This window comes from Synchiropus splendidus, chromosome 10 (genome assembly GCF_027744825.2).
Source record: "Synchiropus splendidus isolate RoL2022-P1 chromosome 10, RoL_Sspl_1.0, whole genome shotgun sequence".
Lineage (NCBI taxonomy): Eukaryota > Metazoa > Chordata > Actinopteri > Syngnathiformes > Callionymidae > Synchiropus > Synchiropus splendidus.
Window position 1 is genome coordinate 15145353 of NC_071343.1, and position 19569 is coordinate 15164921.

Here is a 19569-nt window from a genome sequence, read left to right on the forward strand (position 1 = left end):
ACATTATTGTTTGTTTTGGGGAGCATAATTCAGAAACTATGATTTTAATTGCTCTAATCTGCATTTCCCAAAATATGAAAGAGTGACGCGCAGCGTGAACACTGTTTCAACTCAACCCTGTTCAATATAGATAAATAACACCCTGTTGGGGATGTCTCTTATACCATGGGGTGTATCTGTTTGTGCACCCTTTAATTGGATTTCCATGGTTTCCATGTGTAGATGTGCATAAAATCAGACTCCTGCTAAATCTGGCCATTTTTGCATATGCATGTGCAAGAGACTTAATGGCCATGTCTGTGTCAAGCTGGAGCGAACAGGGTCATTCATATGGTAATGACCACATAAAGAAGCCGGCAAATCTCCTATGTCCTCGAAAGACATATAGCAAATGAAACCAGTCTTAAATGTTGAGCCTGTCCTTTTTACTGAGACACTCAACAGCTTTCTGTTTTTATTTTTGATTATACCCTTTCAATAATGTATGACATGGGGTGTCAAACTCAAATCACGCTGAGGGCAAACGTTTTCTGTTTCACGAGACAAAAGGCACAGTTTTTTCTCCTTGAATCACAATCGTTTGGCAAATGTGACTTAGCTCTGGTCTGCTGATATGTTTTATGGCTTCTAGTTTGACACACCAATTAGGTTGTCACGTAAAAATTGCAAACCTGATAGTGATAATACTATTATAATTATTATTAACATAAAAAACTGTAGATAAATGATCAAATTAATTGTTAGCCTCATAGCATAATTGCAGAGAGTCATGTTTTTTTAGGGATTTAGGCGAAGGCAACTATGTTATGAGGCCAATGTAATAAAATACTGTAAATAACCACAGACCCACAACAATAACAAAGTAGAAACAAGATGATCATATTTCAGTCAGTGCAAATAAATGCAATCACCAAAAGAGAATTTAATTGTACTTGATTCTCACAGATGTACTGTTTATTTTTTTAAGTTTGTGGAGATATGGGATAATATTTTCAATGTTTTTGTAGAGTAGCTAATAACAGAACACCCCACATCAATACAGGCCAATGACTGGACTAGCGGCAGTCATCAGTATGATACTCTAAGGTAATTTAAACTTTACTAACCTGTTGGAATTCATCATAAGATCGTTGTGCCGCTGCCTGCCTGCCATGCTGCAAGATAACGGAGCAAATCAGTGTTGTATCCGGTGTTTGAAAAGCAGTATTTTTCTGGGTATCGATATTTTTGTCAACCTAAACGCCAACACATTCTCACTCCCAAGGTGTCACGTATTGATGGTGGTCATGTGCTCTTTTGCATCCAGCCTTCCATGTTGCTTGTTGAGGCTTTTCGCTTCATTTATCGTTGACCCACCTGCGCTTATTAGCTTATTACTTTACTTGGTTAATGTGGTTCCTCACTGCGCCACATTTTCAGCACCTTCAGTCAGGCTTGTGGTTATATGACGTATATGAGTGACAACGTATGGGACTGCCACCCCATATTCTTTACCTCATCCATTCTTTTTCGATGTGTAGCGTTGTTCTTGTAAAGTGCTACCTACAGTGTCAACACCTATTTTGTCAACATACACAGCGGAAGATGACTTCTGTCTCGCTCTGGGATGAAAAAAATCCAACTGACAGTTTATGACGCCTTGGGAGTGAGTATCTGTTGGACAAGTTTAGTCCTCATAGAAGTCAGAAGAAGGCAGACAGATACTGTATGTTTCAAATAAGGGTTTTAACTCCCAACACAGTGCATGCTTGTCAGTCCGATTACTGGGGCTCAGTGAACCCAACATAAGACAAACTGATGAAAGTGTCAAATGTATCTGACACGGTTCTTCAATCCCTTGTGGGTGTTGATGGTCATTACCATTTCACTTCATGCTCTATGTACATGCCATTATTTTAGATGTTTTTAATTTCTGTTCAAGACAATGTGTGCAAATGAAACATTGGATGGTAGCCAGTGTAGCAGCATGCCATTCACTAACTGGATACCCATCCAGCCACTGCACCATGTGGTGGAATATAGCTGACACTAATGTGTCTGGACTGGAGTATTCTCACTGCTCCCTCACACACATGCATCTGGATGGTTTCCTCTGTGATAAAAGGATCTTTAATGTGAAGTCATACCTTTGTCGATCTGGCATGACTCACATTAAAACACGTGCTCCACTGTCGTGTTTCACATTTTGACACTTTATGCTGTCTGCTGTTTTGGAATGGACGTTTCTTTGTCTGCAAATCCATCTGAATGTAGTCATTCAAACATTCTAATGAATGTGCTGAATTAGCGTTTCTTGTCTGGTGTTAATTATGAACCCCCCTATAGTGAATCAGTGCGCAGCTGCAGGCTCTTCTGTCTAGGTATTCAGGCTGTCTGTCTGCTTACCAGCCACGCACAGCCGGGGGATAGGAGGGGATATGAGATGTGTGTGAAGGGGTTACACATCAACAAAATTGGGGGCTCATTTAATCTGTTTGAAGAACGCATGTAGACTGCTTGAGTGGACCAATGATGCACGGAGGAGCCCTTACATTTTAGGCCCAAGTATGTGTGCTTTTGTGTTTCCACCGGAGCTCAGAAAGGAAGTGATTTCCTCTTATCCATATCATCCTTTGTTTGATCACATCTCTGACGCCCTTATCACTCTCCCTGTGCCCCTATCTCATCTACAGCTCTACCACTTTTCTCCTCCCAGCTGGCTCTTGGTGTCAAGCTGCTTTTACATCTCGAATCCGCCGCTCTTTTTTTTTAGTGACACTATCCATCCGCCCTTGACTGTTGGAACCCTTTCATTTGGTTTTGTGTTACCGGTAACATTTATTTCATCAGCCCAAAATCTGTGGTGCAGATGGATGTGTTTGTCTCCATATAGCATGTGTCTGTTGAATCTTGTATTTAAACGTAGTTGAGTGTTTTTCATGACTTTCTTGTCGTGATGTAAGAAGGAAAGAATCTAATATAACAGATACTCTCAATTATGAAAAGCTGAGCCAAATGGTTCTTTATTCCATCCTGAAACCAAGCTGCTTAGCATTACTCAAATGCATAATTAATCATTAATGAACAAAATGTAACTTCATATCATACATATTACATATTAATTATTGGGTCACACAGTCGTCATTTCTGGTACAAGGCCATTTTCTGTGATGGAAAATGAGGCAAGACATTTTGTCAAAAGCAGTTAAAGGTCATGCGTGAATGCAAATTATAAAGTATTTCCACTTTATTGTTTTCTGATTTGGTTGTCCTGTCATATATTTTGTCATTTTTGTTTTCTTCAAGGTAATGTAAAAAGTTTTTCGTAAAGGTAAAAATCTTCAGCCAATATAATCTCATCTCGTATGTTGTTGCACCCCTACCAGTACCTACCATGAATCCTCAACTGCTGTTAAATGTCTCATCCCGTTCAAGTTACTGACCATGTTTGAATTTTTGAATTTTTTATAGTCGTCACTCAAACACAGGTTTTTCTGTATTTAAATATTATTCGCTTTTGTTGATTTTTTTTTCTAAGACGATAAGTATAACCAATTTATTACCTTATTAGCTGTGTTTTTAAAGATATATGTAAAGAGTTTATGCATCAGGAGTGTTGCCATACAATTAGATTAACACAATTTCACAGTGGTAAACTTCAATTGCAGTATAATTTGTTTACAGCTTGCCTGAGTATACCAAAGTGCACTCCTCTTCTCTGTGAAACAAGATATTGCTTATCTCTAGCCTGCTGAAACTTGTTTTAACATGCAGAATTACCTGCCTCATTGTTGCGTTACAGTCATGTATGTGTACACGGGAAGGTGATGGGCAGGGTTCCACTTTGACACCCTAATCCTCAAGGCTGGCTCAGCTTTGTGTGGAGACTTTCGCTGGGACAAGTGGAGGGCGGATGGATGGAAAGAGCAAAGGCAGGGAAGGGAGGGCAGGAGCTTGTGTGGTGTGGAGGGGGTCTGTATTGTTGCTTTTGAGGCAGCGAAGGAGGGAGGGGAGTGATGGGAAGGGAAGATGAGGGATTCTTGGGTTTCCACATTTTCTTGTCAAACCATGACACGAAACAAAGGAGGAAGACAGGCTTGACTAAACAAGACTTTTGCTATTGAAGTATTTTTCTGCACCTCTCTTTGATGGAGATGAACAACCTGTTCTCTGCTTGCTACTTATGGCTTCTGCGTGTGAGTGACCTTCTTTGTGTCTGCGTTAATAGTAGTGCGGATTTTTGAACCTGTTTGTGTGTGTGATAATCAGGTAGAGTTGTGCTTAAATCTGCTACGTCTACTTTCTCTTGGTAACCAGGCATCTCTAAATAAAGGGTAAGAACATTGGATGTATGTGCAACTTCATCCAGAATAGCTTGACTCAATGTAAATGACTTGGATGCTAAATGACATCTGCATGTGAACGGTCACATGTGGTGAGCTAATGGGGCTCTGTCTAAATATGAGGCTGCGGTTGTCGGTGCCTGTTAGCCCACAGTGTGCCAACACTGCTGCCAACACAAGAATTGAAATGAGCGGGGAGGGGCGTGTGTCTTTGGATGTCAATGACTTTCAATGGATGGTTTGGAAAAGTGCTTGGAGTGAATTTTTATAACTCCAATGTCAAAAACTTTCTGTGTTAGTATTAAGACAGTAAATATGTATTGATCATCAAAAAGGCATCGGACCAAGTTTGGTACCAGTCCTGTGAACAGCTCTTCTCCTTCCATGACAATGTTCGTTCAGCCACATCAAATATGGTCCAGTCAGTATCCTTACCGATACTTCAACCAAGTCTTTGTCTCATTGCGGTGCTTGAGAGAGGTTATGAAGCTGTAGTGATCTATGCAAGAACAGACTCGATCATATTGGCTTCTGTGTTTCCTGTTAGTTGAAACGACCTGTAATTTGTTGACTACATCAATACACTGAATTTCTAAAGCGTCAGTTTGTCCTCCCTTTTTCCTGGTTGTTGGATGAATGTGCTGTTTCACAGTTTTCTCCCTGATTAAAGAGCTCAGTCTAGGTGGATGGAAGTTAGATATCTATCGGTTCTCGCTGCATCACGACTCCACCCGACTGCAATCAGTCAATGACACTCAATATCTGTCCCTCAAATAAAGTCAATTAGACAAAGAGGAGCACTCTGACTGTCACTGTGGAGCGGAATTTTGACTCTTTGGAAATTAGATTGGAGGCCGTGTGAGCGGAAGCTTGGTTTATGACTGGGGCAAAACGAGTTTTGGTTTTCCTGTGTGGACATGAGCATCCGTTGTTGTAAGATGATACTGCATGCATCATGATGCTTGCAAGTTTGACCTAAATATTTGCATATTTGGTCAGAGCCAATTCATATTTTTGGAGATTATTTTATGTGTGAGAAGGTTGTGTCATACATGAAGCTGAAGAAAAGATGCATTGTAGGTGATTGAAAAAAGAGGTCAAAAGAGTGAGACAGGTTGTGTGTTTGATGGCAAGCCCTGAAGGATGGTGGGGAATGTGAATAGGTTACAGTGGAGCGATGAAGGGAACAAAAGAACAGGCTTTTGATGATGGTAAAAACTGTTCTTTATCTGAGCCCAAGGGAGCGATTCCCAATCATACATGCTCTGGGTAGTTTATCCTCACCCTCCCCTTTGTGTGCTGAGCAAACTCCAAACACAGACATGCGTTTATTCACTCCCCACTTCATCTGTAGTGCTTTTTTACAGTTTTGTTTACGGAAGCAAATGAATTACTGCTGTCTTTTTGTGTCTCAAACCCTTTTGTGATTAAAAATTCTGGTCAAAGGTCATCATTGTGCAAGGAATTCTGGAGTCCATTCCTCCATTTTTAATGATGAAGTTGTTTGTTCTCAGATCAAAAGATTAGCTTCACTGGCCCATAGCTTGATGGATCAGGGTGTGCTTGGGGCCGCTGAAGCCAGAATTTGGGGCCGACACAGAGAATAGCCTGCTATTGTACGGTTGTCAGACTGGCTGCTGTGGTGCGTACGCTCACACACTTTGGTATGCCCACAGACATACAGATGCACCACACACCAATAGACACACACTTATCACCAGTGTCAGGTCAGCCGGCTCGCACTGCCGGACAGCTTGGTATTGTTCTGCAGGATCTGTAACAGTGCGAGCATTCAACTGTCACTGGTGACTCAGGACCAGCAGGCAGTGCGACGACCAGTGAGATCAACAACACCTGCTTTCACACCACAACGCTGTTGTGTTGCTTGGAAGAGTAAACAGAATAAAGTAGTGAGGATGTGCAGACAAAGTTTATGTGTTTTAAAGCACATTTGAAGCCATGAGCCTAAGTGAAACTTGATGGGCAAGATCTGGCCAGCAGAATCGCTCAGCCTGTATGAGATTTACTTATGTGTAGTTGGATGGAAATGAAATTAAGTAGTGATTTAAAGACCGCCAAATATAATCAATACGTGACATGCACAACATTTTGTATCTCGATTTTCATTGATCTGGTTGTTTGCAATTCACCCGCTTTGTGGTTACATGCAGTTACACCTTCCTTCTGTGTAACACTGATTCATTATACTAATGACACATAAGCTCCGCTTTTGTTCACCTCTCAGGTGCTCCATATTTTGAATGGGTCGTCTAGCCAGCAAGAGTGTGGTGCCTGCGGTGGCAGAAACGCCAAACAGGTCACAACCAAAGCTAATGACTCATCTCTCTCTCTCTCTCTCTCTCTCCCCCCCTTCTCTCTACCCTCTGTCTGTTCCCCCTATTTTCCTCTCCCTCTGTGCAGGCGACATCACTCAGAAGGGCTATGAGAAGAAAAGAAGCAAGCTGTTAGCACCATACATCCCACAGATACAAGGTAAGGCACACAGGCCTCTGGCAGTAGCACTGATCAGTGAAGTGTTTTTACGTTCAAGTTTTAAATTGATTTCACCATGTAGTTGTGAGTAATGTGAACACAATGGTACCTGATCCAGAAATGCAATGTTTTTGATCGACAATTTAGTAACAATAATTTAAATGACTAAAATATTTTTTTTGTTTGATTTTTGTTTTGATGAAAGCGCTGCATGCAAAAATACATAATAATAACGGATATACCCTTTTTTAAAGTGCTTTACTTAATTAAAACATGCTTGAAGTTGTGGGGTCCAACAAAAACCTCTTATAAAGTTAGTTGTTGCACTACTGTGTTGTACAGTAAAGCCTCAGTTACATGTGTCATAGCTCACAGCAATGTCATCCAACTGTGTGGATGTCAAGTTGGTTTAAAGTAGGGGTCAAACTCAGCGTTTGAGGTCCCAATGCGGCCCGCAAAATTACTTCACGTGGTCCGCAAGAGCTTAGCTCTATAGTTTAATAATCACTTTTTTAAAATATTAAACTCATTTATTAAGTGTGTTTGTGTGTGTTTTTGATATTTATTTTACAGCTGAAAACCATGGGCCATGTTGTTGCAGGACATGGCTTTTGCACATGTTTTCAATTAATTGAATAGAACAATATAATAATAATGTTTCTAAAATTCTATTATCTAGTATGGTTAACTAGTATGAAAATCTCTGATATTATATATGACTGGTTAAATTTTAAGATCATAAGATTTTGTCCTTATTTTTTCTTAGAAAATGCTTAGATTGCTTTAAAGATAATACAGACTGTAGTCCAAAGAAGAACTGCAGATACTGGTTCAATATTTACTGCAGTTTACCAAGGACATGCTGTATCAGATGGGCCTTTGTCTATTTTCTTTTCACCTTTCTATTTTTTTATATACTGTAGTGATTGAGTAAGTATTGATTCACTTTGCTCCGTGACTTCATGAGACAGGTGCAGCACAATCACATGTACGCAGCTAGCCAATAAAATTTGATTTGTTTGCAACCTACACATCTGATTGGCTCAACCATGGTGCCTGTCAAGTGTGCTCTGCCCAGCAACCGGGTCTGCTGTCCTGGCTGGTTTTCCAGACCTGTTTCCTGTGGGAGCACGCTACTGTGAGGAGCAGCATATGGTGATGCGCTTGTCACGCTCTGAGGTTGTGAGGAATGTGTCCTCATATGCTCCCTAGTTCTTGTGAATCTTTTGTTTTTTATTTTTTGTGTGTATAGTGTAAAGCTCAATTATCCTCGCTTAACCTTCCACTGGAAGAGCTGACTTTCGTGGGCAGCATGTAATCATCCTGGTGTTGGTTCCAGTTGGCTGCAGGTGTAAAGGGGATGGACTAGTCTTGTGTCGAGGGCAGGCATTGTGTGGTTCATTAGACCATATGTCAAAGCTTTAACTTTCACAATAAGCTCAGTTCATATTCCTCCCAGGCGTTTGTATTAGGTAGATTTATTTCTACCTTTTTCTTGCAGGAACTTGTATTTGACTTATAGAGAGTATACATTTTATTAGGGATGCTCCGATCAGGATTTTTGGTGCCGATCACTGATACCGATCACATAGATTGACAATGAATTTGTAATCAATATGATGAGTTTTATATACCTCTTCAAGGAGGCAAAGAATAGAAAGACCTTGTGGAATGCAGCAACTATTCCGTCAGAAGGACAACTGAAAAAAATGTAATTCGATGTGAGACGTTGCAGTTTTACATACTGCCCGCTTTCAGCAGGACTCCGAGACAGAGAGCACTGTACACTGATTCAGGTGGCAGACGAGCGCTGCACCCGACTCCAAAACGGCGACAAATCCGGTCATTTCTGTCTCCGCGTAAACGACGCCTGAGAAAGGCTGGTCATCTATTAAGTATTATTTCTTGCCCAATTCGCTTGCTAAATGTCACGCTTGGACCGGCAGGTGTCGCTAAGCGCTATCTGTGCCAACAGCCTGCTACTGAGGAACCAGCGGTCTTACTTTCATGAGCCTGGAAAACTCTCAGTGCTCCGTCAAGTGCTGGCCCTTTAAATGGCGAATTTAATTTTAAGGCGCTTCCCTGCACAGGATTTTCCCGTGCATGAGATGCAGGATGCAAACTTTACATGACAGATTGAAAGAACCTCTATAGCAGTTTCGCTGCTCCCAAGGGAGCAGAGCAGCAAGTTGGGAGGAGCAGATGCATCACAACCAGCGGGGCTTCATCAGAGCACCGGCGGTCACATGTAATCGGTTGTTGCGTGATCAGCATCTCCGATCAAGCTGATATCGGCCAATCACGATCGGTGGCCAATCAATCGGATCATCCCTACATATGATTTTATTGAAGTGACGCTGATGTTTGCTTACTTAAAGTGAAATGTTGGCATTGTTTTGGTGTTTTTAGAAAGGGGGAAGTGATGCATCTTCTGTCATGTATATTCCTGTAGAATTGCTTTTTAGTTTTAAAGAAAGACAAAAAGATTTTGCCCTTCCGAATGAAAAGGTAAACAAAGATTTGTGAATGATGATGATCCACTTCCATTTTGAATGTTCTTTAATGAGAGAGTGAAAGGCTGCTACAAATCTCCAAGAGAAGGGATTATATGCCTGGAATACTCTTTTTGGTTTATTATAATAACAGACGCAGAACCCAGTTCCTGGTGGATAACTTAACTTTCTAATCTGTGCTGTGGTTGCCAGAATATGGGCAGATTTTTGAGTGATCGTTCTTCAAGATCTAATGCCTCTGTGCTTGCTTTTAGGCGTAGATCCTTCTCTGCAAATCGACAATCGGATTCAAGTTTCATCCCAGGCCGGCCTTCCTGTTCCAAAAAACAACAAATCTCGGGCTGCCAATACCAGGGATGAACGTTTCAGATCTGGTAAGCGTGAGCTGCACGGGATTTCTAGAATCTCATTTGTTTTTAACGTTTGTTTGAACTGTGTTGTTCTGTTTCCCAAGATTTGCACACAGAAGCTGTCCAGGCAGCACTGGCGAAGTACAAAGAGAGGAAGATGCCCATGCCATCAAAGAGAAGATCTGTGTTAGTTCAGTCCTCAGTGGAGGCATGCACCCCACCAGGTGAGGCTCAGGCTGATGCTCTTGACTTCCCGACATCCATCTGTCTGTTAGATGCCTTACATTTCATAGATAACCCCCCCCCAAAACTTAATTCACAGTTTAATATTTATTTTGTCAGTGCAGTAGCATAAACTGGCTTGTGATGCAGAAAACTTGGCCGCTGCAGGCTTCATTTTCTGGTGTGAAAATCAGATGATAGGGTGCCCTTAGAACACCACGTCTTGTGTGAAGAAGCTGGACACCGCAGTGGTTCAAGTAAATTGGATTAGAAGCTCAGACATTGGGGTTTGGACATGAGAGGGAGGAGTTCTCATCATGTTAGTCTCTAGTGTAGCAGAAGGTGTTATGTTGCAGGCTGGTTATTAGTTCCTTCGTTTTCTTTTAAAATAATGGTATATATTCATGAGCAGTTACACAGAGTGTTTATGTGGACCCTGATGTTCTTCATCCAGATCTCCTGCAGTGGTAGGATAGGAAAAGATGAAGCACTATGGCAACAGTGGCAGGGTGAAAGACCTTGATGTTTTCAGCTTCCTTTATACATGAAAAAGAATTTTAAATGAGTAGTGACTTGAAGTTTGCTCTTCTGTTTGGTTTAGCTTTTTGTTTTTCTTCGGTGTTCGGTGTTTGCGTTGTTCTCGTCTGTCCACATTTCACCGCTCTGTCTCTTGTTAAGTGGTGTAAAATCACAAAGACAGCCGGAGCATCATCAAACAAAATAATAAATGCATGAGAAGTCCCAGGAGTTTCCTGCTTGTAATAATCAACCCTCCTCCAGCCTTCCTCTGACAGCCTCCAAGGCCATGAGAATGCTTCAGTGAGTTTGTGAATGTTATCTCTGACTACAAACTGTGAGTGATTAGTTGGAAGATAAAGCACATGAATGCTTATTAGTTTACACAGCATCTGAGATGATGTCATGCGATACCCCTGTAGACTCTGTAGACATGCTGGGTTCACATTGTCAACTGAGGTTTTATTTGGGTACAAGTGACTTTCTTCAAAAACGGTGCCATTTCCTCATTGATAGAACTTCATTCATAAAAATAAATAAAGAGTAAACTCTTTATAAACACATTTACGTGACTCATGTCTAGTATTTACCTCCCTCAGGTGTCATTTTTTTGCCACCCCTTAACAGATAAGATCCACTCTATTTGAGACATAATGCATGCATTTATTTCAAAACGTGTTTTTCTGACTAAAGAATGTTCTTTATTTGGTATTAGAAATTAAAGATTAAGTTTCCTTCATTTAACATTGCAGTACAAAAAAAAAAAAACAATCTCATTATTTGTTTTGGTGTGATACGCTCTGTTTGTATCCAAAATGGAAATTTATATGTCAACACAAAATAATAACAAGAAAGACCATATCTTCTCTGCATTCCGTACTGAATGCAATATTATTCATTATTATTTGCTTGTTTGGGAATGATAATAATATCTAATAATAATGTTGATGATAATAATAGTATGATATATATTATTATTATTATTATTATTATTATTATATTATGATCTGTTCTCGCTGCTGTGGTCATGCATAAATGTGAATTTTGCATTAAAAATATACATTCATTAATAATATAGGTATAATTTTAATATGGAAAATTTGCTTAGAAAATGATGAATTATGTGCTACTACAGTATGTTATGCTAATTCGATGAGGGAAAAGTGTGGGATTTATGTTTACTGAAACACTCATGTTATTCACAACACTTCAATTAACATTTTTTTTTTTAATGTGTGTCCTTTAGATGTGTGGTCATATCTATGTTTGAAAGTTGCTGAGCTTTCTAAAAACTGAACCACTCATGACAAAAGCCTACCTCTTGTCTCTCTCACTGACCACCCTATGTGTTGACCTGTCAAACACAGACACCTCCTCTGCCTCAGAAGACGAAGGCTCGCTACGCCGCCAGGGACGTCTGGCCACCTCCACGCCTTACCAGGGCCACAGCCACCCCGCTGTGGAGCACTGGTTTAATCGTGTCATCCAGGGCTCGTCCACCTCATCGTCCGCATCATCCACCTCATCTCACCCAGGCGGAAGATCAGTCACCAACAGCACTGCCCACGCTGTTCTCAACGCCAACGCTGCGGCCACTGCGCTTGCCGACCTCATGGCGCACACACACATAGGTCAGTGTTGCACACATACAATCACCACAACCTTTAAACCACAGGCAGGGATAGTTCATTGCAGTAAACAATGCTTTTCAAGATACCTTACGAAGCTGAGAGGCGCAAGATGTTAAAGTTATCTTATAATTCAGTTTTAAATGAGCAGAATTTACTGCCAGGAATACACTCTTCACAGATATACCTGTCAATTACTGCATTGGTTTCAAGGCGAATGAAGCTCAAGATGAATGTGTTCCTGCATCATTGCATAACTTCTTCCTTCAAATGCAAACAACAACATCAAGTTCAAAAGACGAGACTCATGATTCCAGAAATGCAAATCTTCTGCCGCACCTTTTATTCTACTCTTGATTTCAAGATGCACGATGCAATGAATTGCATTGAAATTTGGAATTTCATGCCAAAATTTGATTTAAACTCATACAATAGACAATTTAGTGAGAAAACTTCATTAATATATTGCATTAGTTTTCCTTCTCTTCAATTTAGCGAGACTTTTTTTGTCCATTTTTAACATTCATTTTTTATTTTATTACCATGTCCATCATTTTCTGAAATCATTAAGTGACTTCCACAATCTGTAGACTGAAAATAATCCTTATTTTGTACTCTGAGATTGTTATTGTAAATAGTGGCTTGTTGACTAATTAGTGGCTCAGTCACTGAGTATTATTCTGTATTTTTGGAGCGTTAATGGTCATAAATGCTGTGTACTTCCAGTCTTGTAACAAGCAGCCGCACCAGACGTCTACTGACTAAGCGACCGGTCATTAAAATTCTATTCACACACTGTTCTTTCAGTACAAATCCCCCGAAAACTTTGCTTTTTAAGCCCTTTATCCAAGTCTGTGCAAAACATCACAGAGTTGTGAGACAGATTTTTGTCTCCAATAAGCTGATTTCAGCAGAAGTTTGCCGTGATATTTAATTCAATCTCAGACAGCCGTGACAACTGGCGAGCTGATATATTTCATTTATTGTGAGAGAGATTCGGCAAAGCCTCACGTGGCTGCGGCATATTCTGATTTCTCGTCTGCTGTCTCACTCACTGTTTCTGATATCAGTGTTTTAAACTAGTTATGTTATGCTGGTTGAAGAAGACAGTTATAATTTCTCTGCCCTTGTGCTGTCAGAATAAAGCAGAAGCATGTTTCAATAAATAGTATAAATAAGGAGGTAAGAACCTGGCCTGATTAAGGTGCTGTTTTTTCAACATATGTAGCTCTCTGATAAAGTCCTGTTTCCCTGCCCGAAACACCCCCTCCGAGCCTCCTCCTCTATTAATATGTGCTTACAACAAGTACAACAGTTTCTTTTTGCGGTAATCAGTTCTGGGATTTGACCTTTTAACCCCCAACACCCACCCACCACAGATAACCACACAGCTCCCCCCGATGTGACAGGGCTATCGGAGCGCTCCTCCCTCCACACCGAGCAGCCTCAGGTTGCCTCAGTGCGAGGCGTCTCCCGTGTCCACAATCACCACACCAGCATCATGGAGACAGCAGATGGTGAGTCCCACACCCACTGAAGCACAGATACCTTACGTCTTCCTTTCTTCCCTGCTGTCTGTCCCTCTGTCTTCCCCAGTCAGGCAGCCTGTCGCTCTGGCACAGTCGTCGGCCTGACCCTGTTGTGTTGCTATGGTAACATTGAACCTCGATCAGCAGAAATAAGTGTCAGGAGGAAAAGAAAAAGCAATGTACAATGAAATAGCATTACATTAGGACCTCTGTCCGATCACACATGTGATGCATCATGTGGTCCTGAACCCATTACTGTAAAGATCTTCCTGTTAGTAGCAAGAACGACTGCTCAATTCTTTTTCCAAGGCCAAGGTTGTTGATAGACCTGAAGAGCTAGTTTTGTAGTGGCCAGATGAGCTTTGGCCTAAATGTCCCTCTCCAGTTTACCAGTGAAGCGCAAAAGAACGTGATCGATGCTACTTCCTGGTTCTGTGCGTGCAGTTGCTCAGGTGTTCTTCCATCCAAAGTAGTGTCAACCTGTTCGCCAATATTAGCCACTGTGTGGACGACACAGGGAATTCTGTTGGTGTGTGTATATATATACAGTATATATATATATATATATATATATATATATATATATATATATAATGTTTGAGCACTAATCATGCAATCATTCATCATCATTATTCATTGAACGCACCTCTTTCTTTTGAGAACTTTTATATTTATTGGCAGCAGCTAGATAAGTAGTATCTAATCTAATCTAATCTAATCTAATGACGGAAGAAAAAAAAAAAGATTTCAATTCTCGTATAATGAGTGTCACCTCTCGATTGCTTCGCCACTTATTTATGTGTGTTGTGGAAAAAAAATGCAGTGAAATTTTCAAAACAGAAGCTTGGAAAGTTGAGCAGCAAACAACAAGCAGCCCAGGATTAGATGTGAAGAACATGAGTCATCATGTTTATTTATAAATGCTCAAAAGCAGTCATGTTGTGTTGCTCAACATATTCTACATTTCTCCCTATTTTCGTCATATTCAAAATGAACATTTTTTCTTCCTGTATTCTCTGTGCAACCACCTTTCCCTGTACCTGTATTTATGGCTGGTTAATTTTATTTATTGTTTCTTTGATTCATATTTAAGTGACACATTTGGGCTGCTCGTCGTCTGCTGAGTTCAGAAAGCTGCCTCACCTCTCTGGTGCTGAGTTTAACAACAAGGTTCTCTTAATTGCCCTGTGGGGAATTGACAACCTTGTCACGTGTGGCATCGGCACGTTGGGGCACGTGATGGCACTGACTTGAATGTTCTGGTTCTGTCCCACAAAACCATAGCACTTGTGTTATTGTTTCCGCTCTGGTCCACTGCTGATCACAACTTCTCATGCCACTTTAAAGACACCTATTGATCAAGACTCCTAGAGGATGTCTGGCATACAGTCAACAATGCTCAGTCGTTGCAACGGCCAGAATTAAAAGAAAAAAAAAAAAAAGAGTCAAATATAAGTGACACAAGTCTGAGATGCTAGATGCTGGGAAACCTTTTTGTTTTCTTACCTGCAGAGATTGTCAACGTTGGTCACAATCACTCTAATATATCTGTGCTTTATGAATGTAGCTTCCAAATAACTCTCTCTTTGATCTTCTTCAGTGAGTTTGACATTTAGAGTGGTTAGCATTCACATTCGTGGATGTTTTATTTTCTTCTTTTAATGGACGTCATGTATAAAAGTCAGATTGTTATTCCACATTTATGAAATTAAAATAGTGAAAATTAGAGACAGCGCTTTCACCACTTTCTATCTGGCTCTGGCAACTCTGCCTTAGCTGATTCCCAAACATCTTCCTACATGAACTTCTGACAGGTATGTTAGATGTGTTAGGTGTTGAAAGAGTGGACCGATGGTCAAATGAGGCTAGTTACCTTGCAAAACTAGACATGTGATCATTTCGAAATGTTTCAATTTAATGGCCAAAAAATATTCTTCACTCTTAAAATGTATTATTTTTACACTCCTTAATTGAACGTTGCTATTTGGATTTTGAAGTAGAACTGTTTTAGAACTTCGTCCTATCGTTTTTTTAATTATAATTTGCTTTGTTTTTCCTCAGCGAATTTTATGTTGATATTTTTGTACATACTTCTAACATATAATGCCAATTTACCAACAATTGAAGTAAAAAAGGATCACAAGTATTTATATATGTTATTTTTGTTAACGTCACAGCATTATTACAGTTCTTAATGTCCTTATGTTCATCACTTCAAACTTCAATTGAAAAAATGAATTATTAGTGCGCAATAGAAAGAGCTACATCTTGCTCTTATTAGATCAAGTGTATTCTTGTGTGGTTTTAATGGTGATCTAGCACTTAGACAGGTTCTGTTTGCGTTGACTGACTCATGCCAAGTGTGCTTCTTTTTCCTTCCATTGTGTCACATGTGAATCCGAACTGCCAACAATGATGAAATTCACTAAAATGCAATAAGAAAATCCTTAATTTGAAAGCTGTGGCATTCAGTGGCTACGTGGGCGTGTGAAGATAGCGTTTGTGTGCTCCAGTATGGGATATATGATGACAAATTTAGGTCAGGTATTTTTCATCTCAGAAGCAATAATAATTTCTCTACTATTTTCCTGGCTCCTAGTTTAACATAAATCAACTTGATAACAATATTTATTTTTGAGAGCTGGATTATCTCTCTCTCTATCTCTCAATCTACCTAAACACAAAAAATGTGTTCGTGTGTTTCTTCTTCAGGGGTTGAGTGGAGAAAAGAAGGATCCCTCAATTTAACGGATGGTATTTATAACTGTTCTTCATCTCTGTGACAGTGTGATGTTTGTGCTGCCTGTGCCTTTATGCTTTCCAGTTGTCAGTTCAAGCAGTGCCATGTGTTTTTTAATTTTAAAAAGTGCGTGCATTTTGCATATTTGACTCAGTAGACGCCTTTGTGTTTGCTTTGTTGATCACTGTGGTGTTTGCTTTCATGGCATAAATAACTCATATATGAGAATTATGAGTGGAACTAAGATATATAGGCTGAGGTGGGAAATACACACAAGTCAATACCCAAATTTAAAAGTAGGTTCCTGTACCATAAATATTATAATATCTCACACTGTCAATGACGTTCCCTGATGTCCGACTCCAAAGTGAAAGAGGATCAGGACTCTCATTGAATCTTATCTGTGCCAGGGGCTTTCTAATTGGTCCATGAGGGGCTGTGCTGACCCCTCAACCATCACGCCTCTTCTCTCTGTCTATACTTGACAAGACAAAGTCTGTCTGAGCCAGATTTATCATAGAAAGACACATCAGGCGTGTTTTCTGCAGCTGTGGCCTTACTCTCCTGTGGCTGTCTGGAGAGTCTGACAAAGCCATTCCTAAAATAAAACCATGAAGAAGTGATCTCAGATTCTATTATTTGTTTTTTTTTTCCTCCAATATACCCCCTTCTTTTGAGGTCATCAAGAGTGGAGGAGTAAGCTATTTCAACCTGTTTACTTTGCTTATGCAGAATTTTCATTCCAGTAGTTAATGTTACTTCTGGAACTTTTATGTACTCCAAACCAAACCAAACAAACAGCCTGCCTCACCTGCATTCACATTAGCATTTTACCATATGTTTTTAAAAGGTGCAAAGCTCAGACGTAGCCCAAGTATTTTGTCTTCAAAATATACCAAACAATGATTTCATTTATTTCCTGCCAGCCCGTGTCATAGTAATGATGAAAATAAAAGAAATGAAATAAATTTTAAATTCCAGGTGATTGAATTGGAATTGAAAAAAAACAGCAAATAGCAGGGGAAAACAGAACACACCAATGGTCATTGGAATAAAGTGGCAAGGGCTATGCCCCTAGTAGGATCTTCTTAACTCTGGAGGCACACCCCAATTTACCAGAGAATTGGAAAATTGGAGGGGTATGTGAAGAAGGCTGGGTGTAGGAGGACAGTTGACGTGATGGGTGAAGAATGTTGGAGATGAAATACCAAGTGGAAGGAAGAGAGGACGGCAACCAATGGATTTGTGGATGCAGTAAATGGCATTGAGAGGATAGACGCGACTCTGGTGAATGCCCCACAGAGGTGAACGTAGGCAACCCCTGATGGATTATGCCTGAAGAAGAAGAAGATCAGTGGGATATTGTCAGTGGACAGCAAGGTGTATTGAACAAAACCATCCTCTGTAGATGCCTCTTCATCTTTATTTTGTTTTATTTTTCTTTAATGCAGGAATCTATTAACTCATACTTACTAACGTCTAAAATTGACTTCACAAAAGCCAAGGAGAAGAAAAGACATTCCATATTTTAACCTCTGCGGAATCACTGCTGCTGAATCATGTCCGGGGCAGAAAACCTCAATTTGTGTCATCCAGTGGACGCAGTGATTTGTTTAGCGTGTAAATTACAGCTGTGATTTTACCGGAATTGCTGCGTGGAGCACAGACCCGTCACCTTCAGGCGCTCCCCTGATGACCCTTAGATCTACTTATTTGCAGTTCTGTCTTGCCCTAAGTGACAGCTGGATGTTTTCTACGTCTTATTAAAGCACTGATCGGACCTTTTATCATCTTTTCCTCTGCTGCCCCCCCCCCTCCTGCTCACACTCCTACCTCAATCAATCCATTTCTTTTTCCCGCTTTATCCCTCTTTACCGCTGTGTTGTCTCCTAACGTACCCCTTCTCGTATTTATGTCTCCACCCTTTACCCCGGTTTTCTTCATTCTGCAGGTGTTCCTGTCAACAGCCGAGTCTCCTCCAAAATCCAGCAGCTGCTCAACACACTGAAAAGACCAAAGCGACCTCCTTTGAGAGAGTTCTTTGTTGATGACTTCGAGGAGCTTTTAGATGGTGAGCTTGGCAAACTTAACCGCAACAGACGACATCATGCTTTCTTAAAGTTAACGTATGAAATATCATCAACTCATAGCTGCATTTGACGTCATCAACCCTCAAAACGTACAATTCCTCCATCATTTCCCCTTCGTTTTTCAATGACTGGTCGGGAAGTATCCGACGGTTGTGTTGCAGAGAGAGGGGGAGAGCAAACACACACACACACACCCACATGCAAACATTATGGACCAGCCCTTCGAAGCCATTTCCTCAATTTCCATCCAGCCCATCGTTGATTTTGGGTGGTACTATACCAGGCTGAGTAAACACTACCAATGAAAGAGCAGAGGGGGTGTTCATTTGTTTTAACACATCACAATGTAATTTTAGAAGCTTCGTGCTTTTGCAGGAAGATTGTGGTGGCCAGCACAAACTGGGTTGAAATATAAACTGGACGACCACTTGTTCTATGGTCTGCTGGGTGGGACACCATGGAGAGAGGAATTGAAAGAATTAAAGTATGAGTGTGTTTGAAAGGCAACACAGGAGTCACAGGGAAATAGACGTGCATCTCTGTGGCTACTGTGGAAAACAATCACAATTGTTAGGGCTCCCCAGGTGTCGGTTGAGAGCATACGTGTCCTCCTTTACCAAACACTGCATTTTTAGAGCTTGAGCACATCCTTTAAGAATGTTTGACTTTCGTACATTAAACAGAAGAGAAGAAGTTGTCATTGCCAAAGCATCAGCATTTTTGTGATGGTTCTGTTTTCAATGAATCTGTTGTAAACTAATTCAAGTAATAGAAAAACATATCTGTGTTCAGTCCAACACCCAGATCCCAACCAGCCAAAACCAGAGGGCCAACAAATGAGTCCTTTGGAAGGGGAGCCTCTCGGGGTGGGCACGAACTGGCCTCCCTCTCTGACAGCAGCCTTACAACGGTGGGGCACCACCCAGCCCAAGAGTCCCTGCCTGACAGCGCTTGACAATGCTGGCAAGCCTGTTTACACCCTCACTTACGGTAACAATCCTTGTTTTTATTTCTATTTAAAATAGTTTAACTGAATTACCCTGTGTGTTTATGAGTGTAATCATATTGGCAGGAAAACTGTGGACTCGCAGTCAAAAACTAGCCTACACGCTTCTAAATAAGTTGAGCACCCGAAATGAGCCGCTACTTGTGCCAGGAGACAGAGT

At 40.6% G+C, this 19569-nt stretch overlaps 1 protein-coding gene across 7 annotated transcripts in view; it reads left to right on the forward strand.

Annotated features, from left to right (window-relative positions):
• The window catches only part of dip2a (disco-interacting protein 2 homolog A), a 55708-nt gene that overhangs the window by 25019 nt on the left and 11120 nt on the right, over window positions 1–19569 (forward strand). Inside the window, exons 1-10 of one of the 7 annotated variants that reach the window (XM_053877420.1) lie at window positions 4032–4175; window positions 6744–6815; window positions 9583–9702; window positions 9783–9902; window positions 11784–12047; window positions 13424–13561; window positions 16286–16327; window positions 18265–18384; window positions 19196–19393; window positions 19476–19567. In XM_053877420.1, coding sequence (XP_053733395.1) covers window positions 4163–4175; window positions 6744–6815; window positions 9583–9702; window positions 9783–9902; window positions 11784–12047; window positions 13424–13561; window positions 16286–16327; window positions 18265–18384; window positions 19196–19393; window positions 19476–19567 — 1179 coding nt within the window. In that variant the 5' untranslated portion in view covers window positions 4032–4162. Of the gene's footprint in view, window positions 1–4031; window positions 4176–6743; window positions 6816–9582; window positions 9703–9782; window positions 9903–11783; window positions 12048–13423; window positions 13562–16285; window positions 16328–18264; window positions 18385–19195; window positions 19394–19475; window positions 19568–19569 lie in introns of those variants that run through there. The other 6 variants (XM_053877416.1, XM_053877417.1, XM_053877418.1 and 3 more) reach the window with 6 other exon arrangements.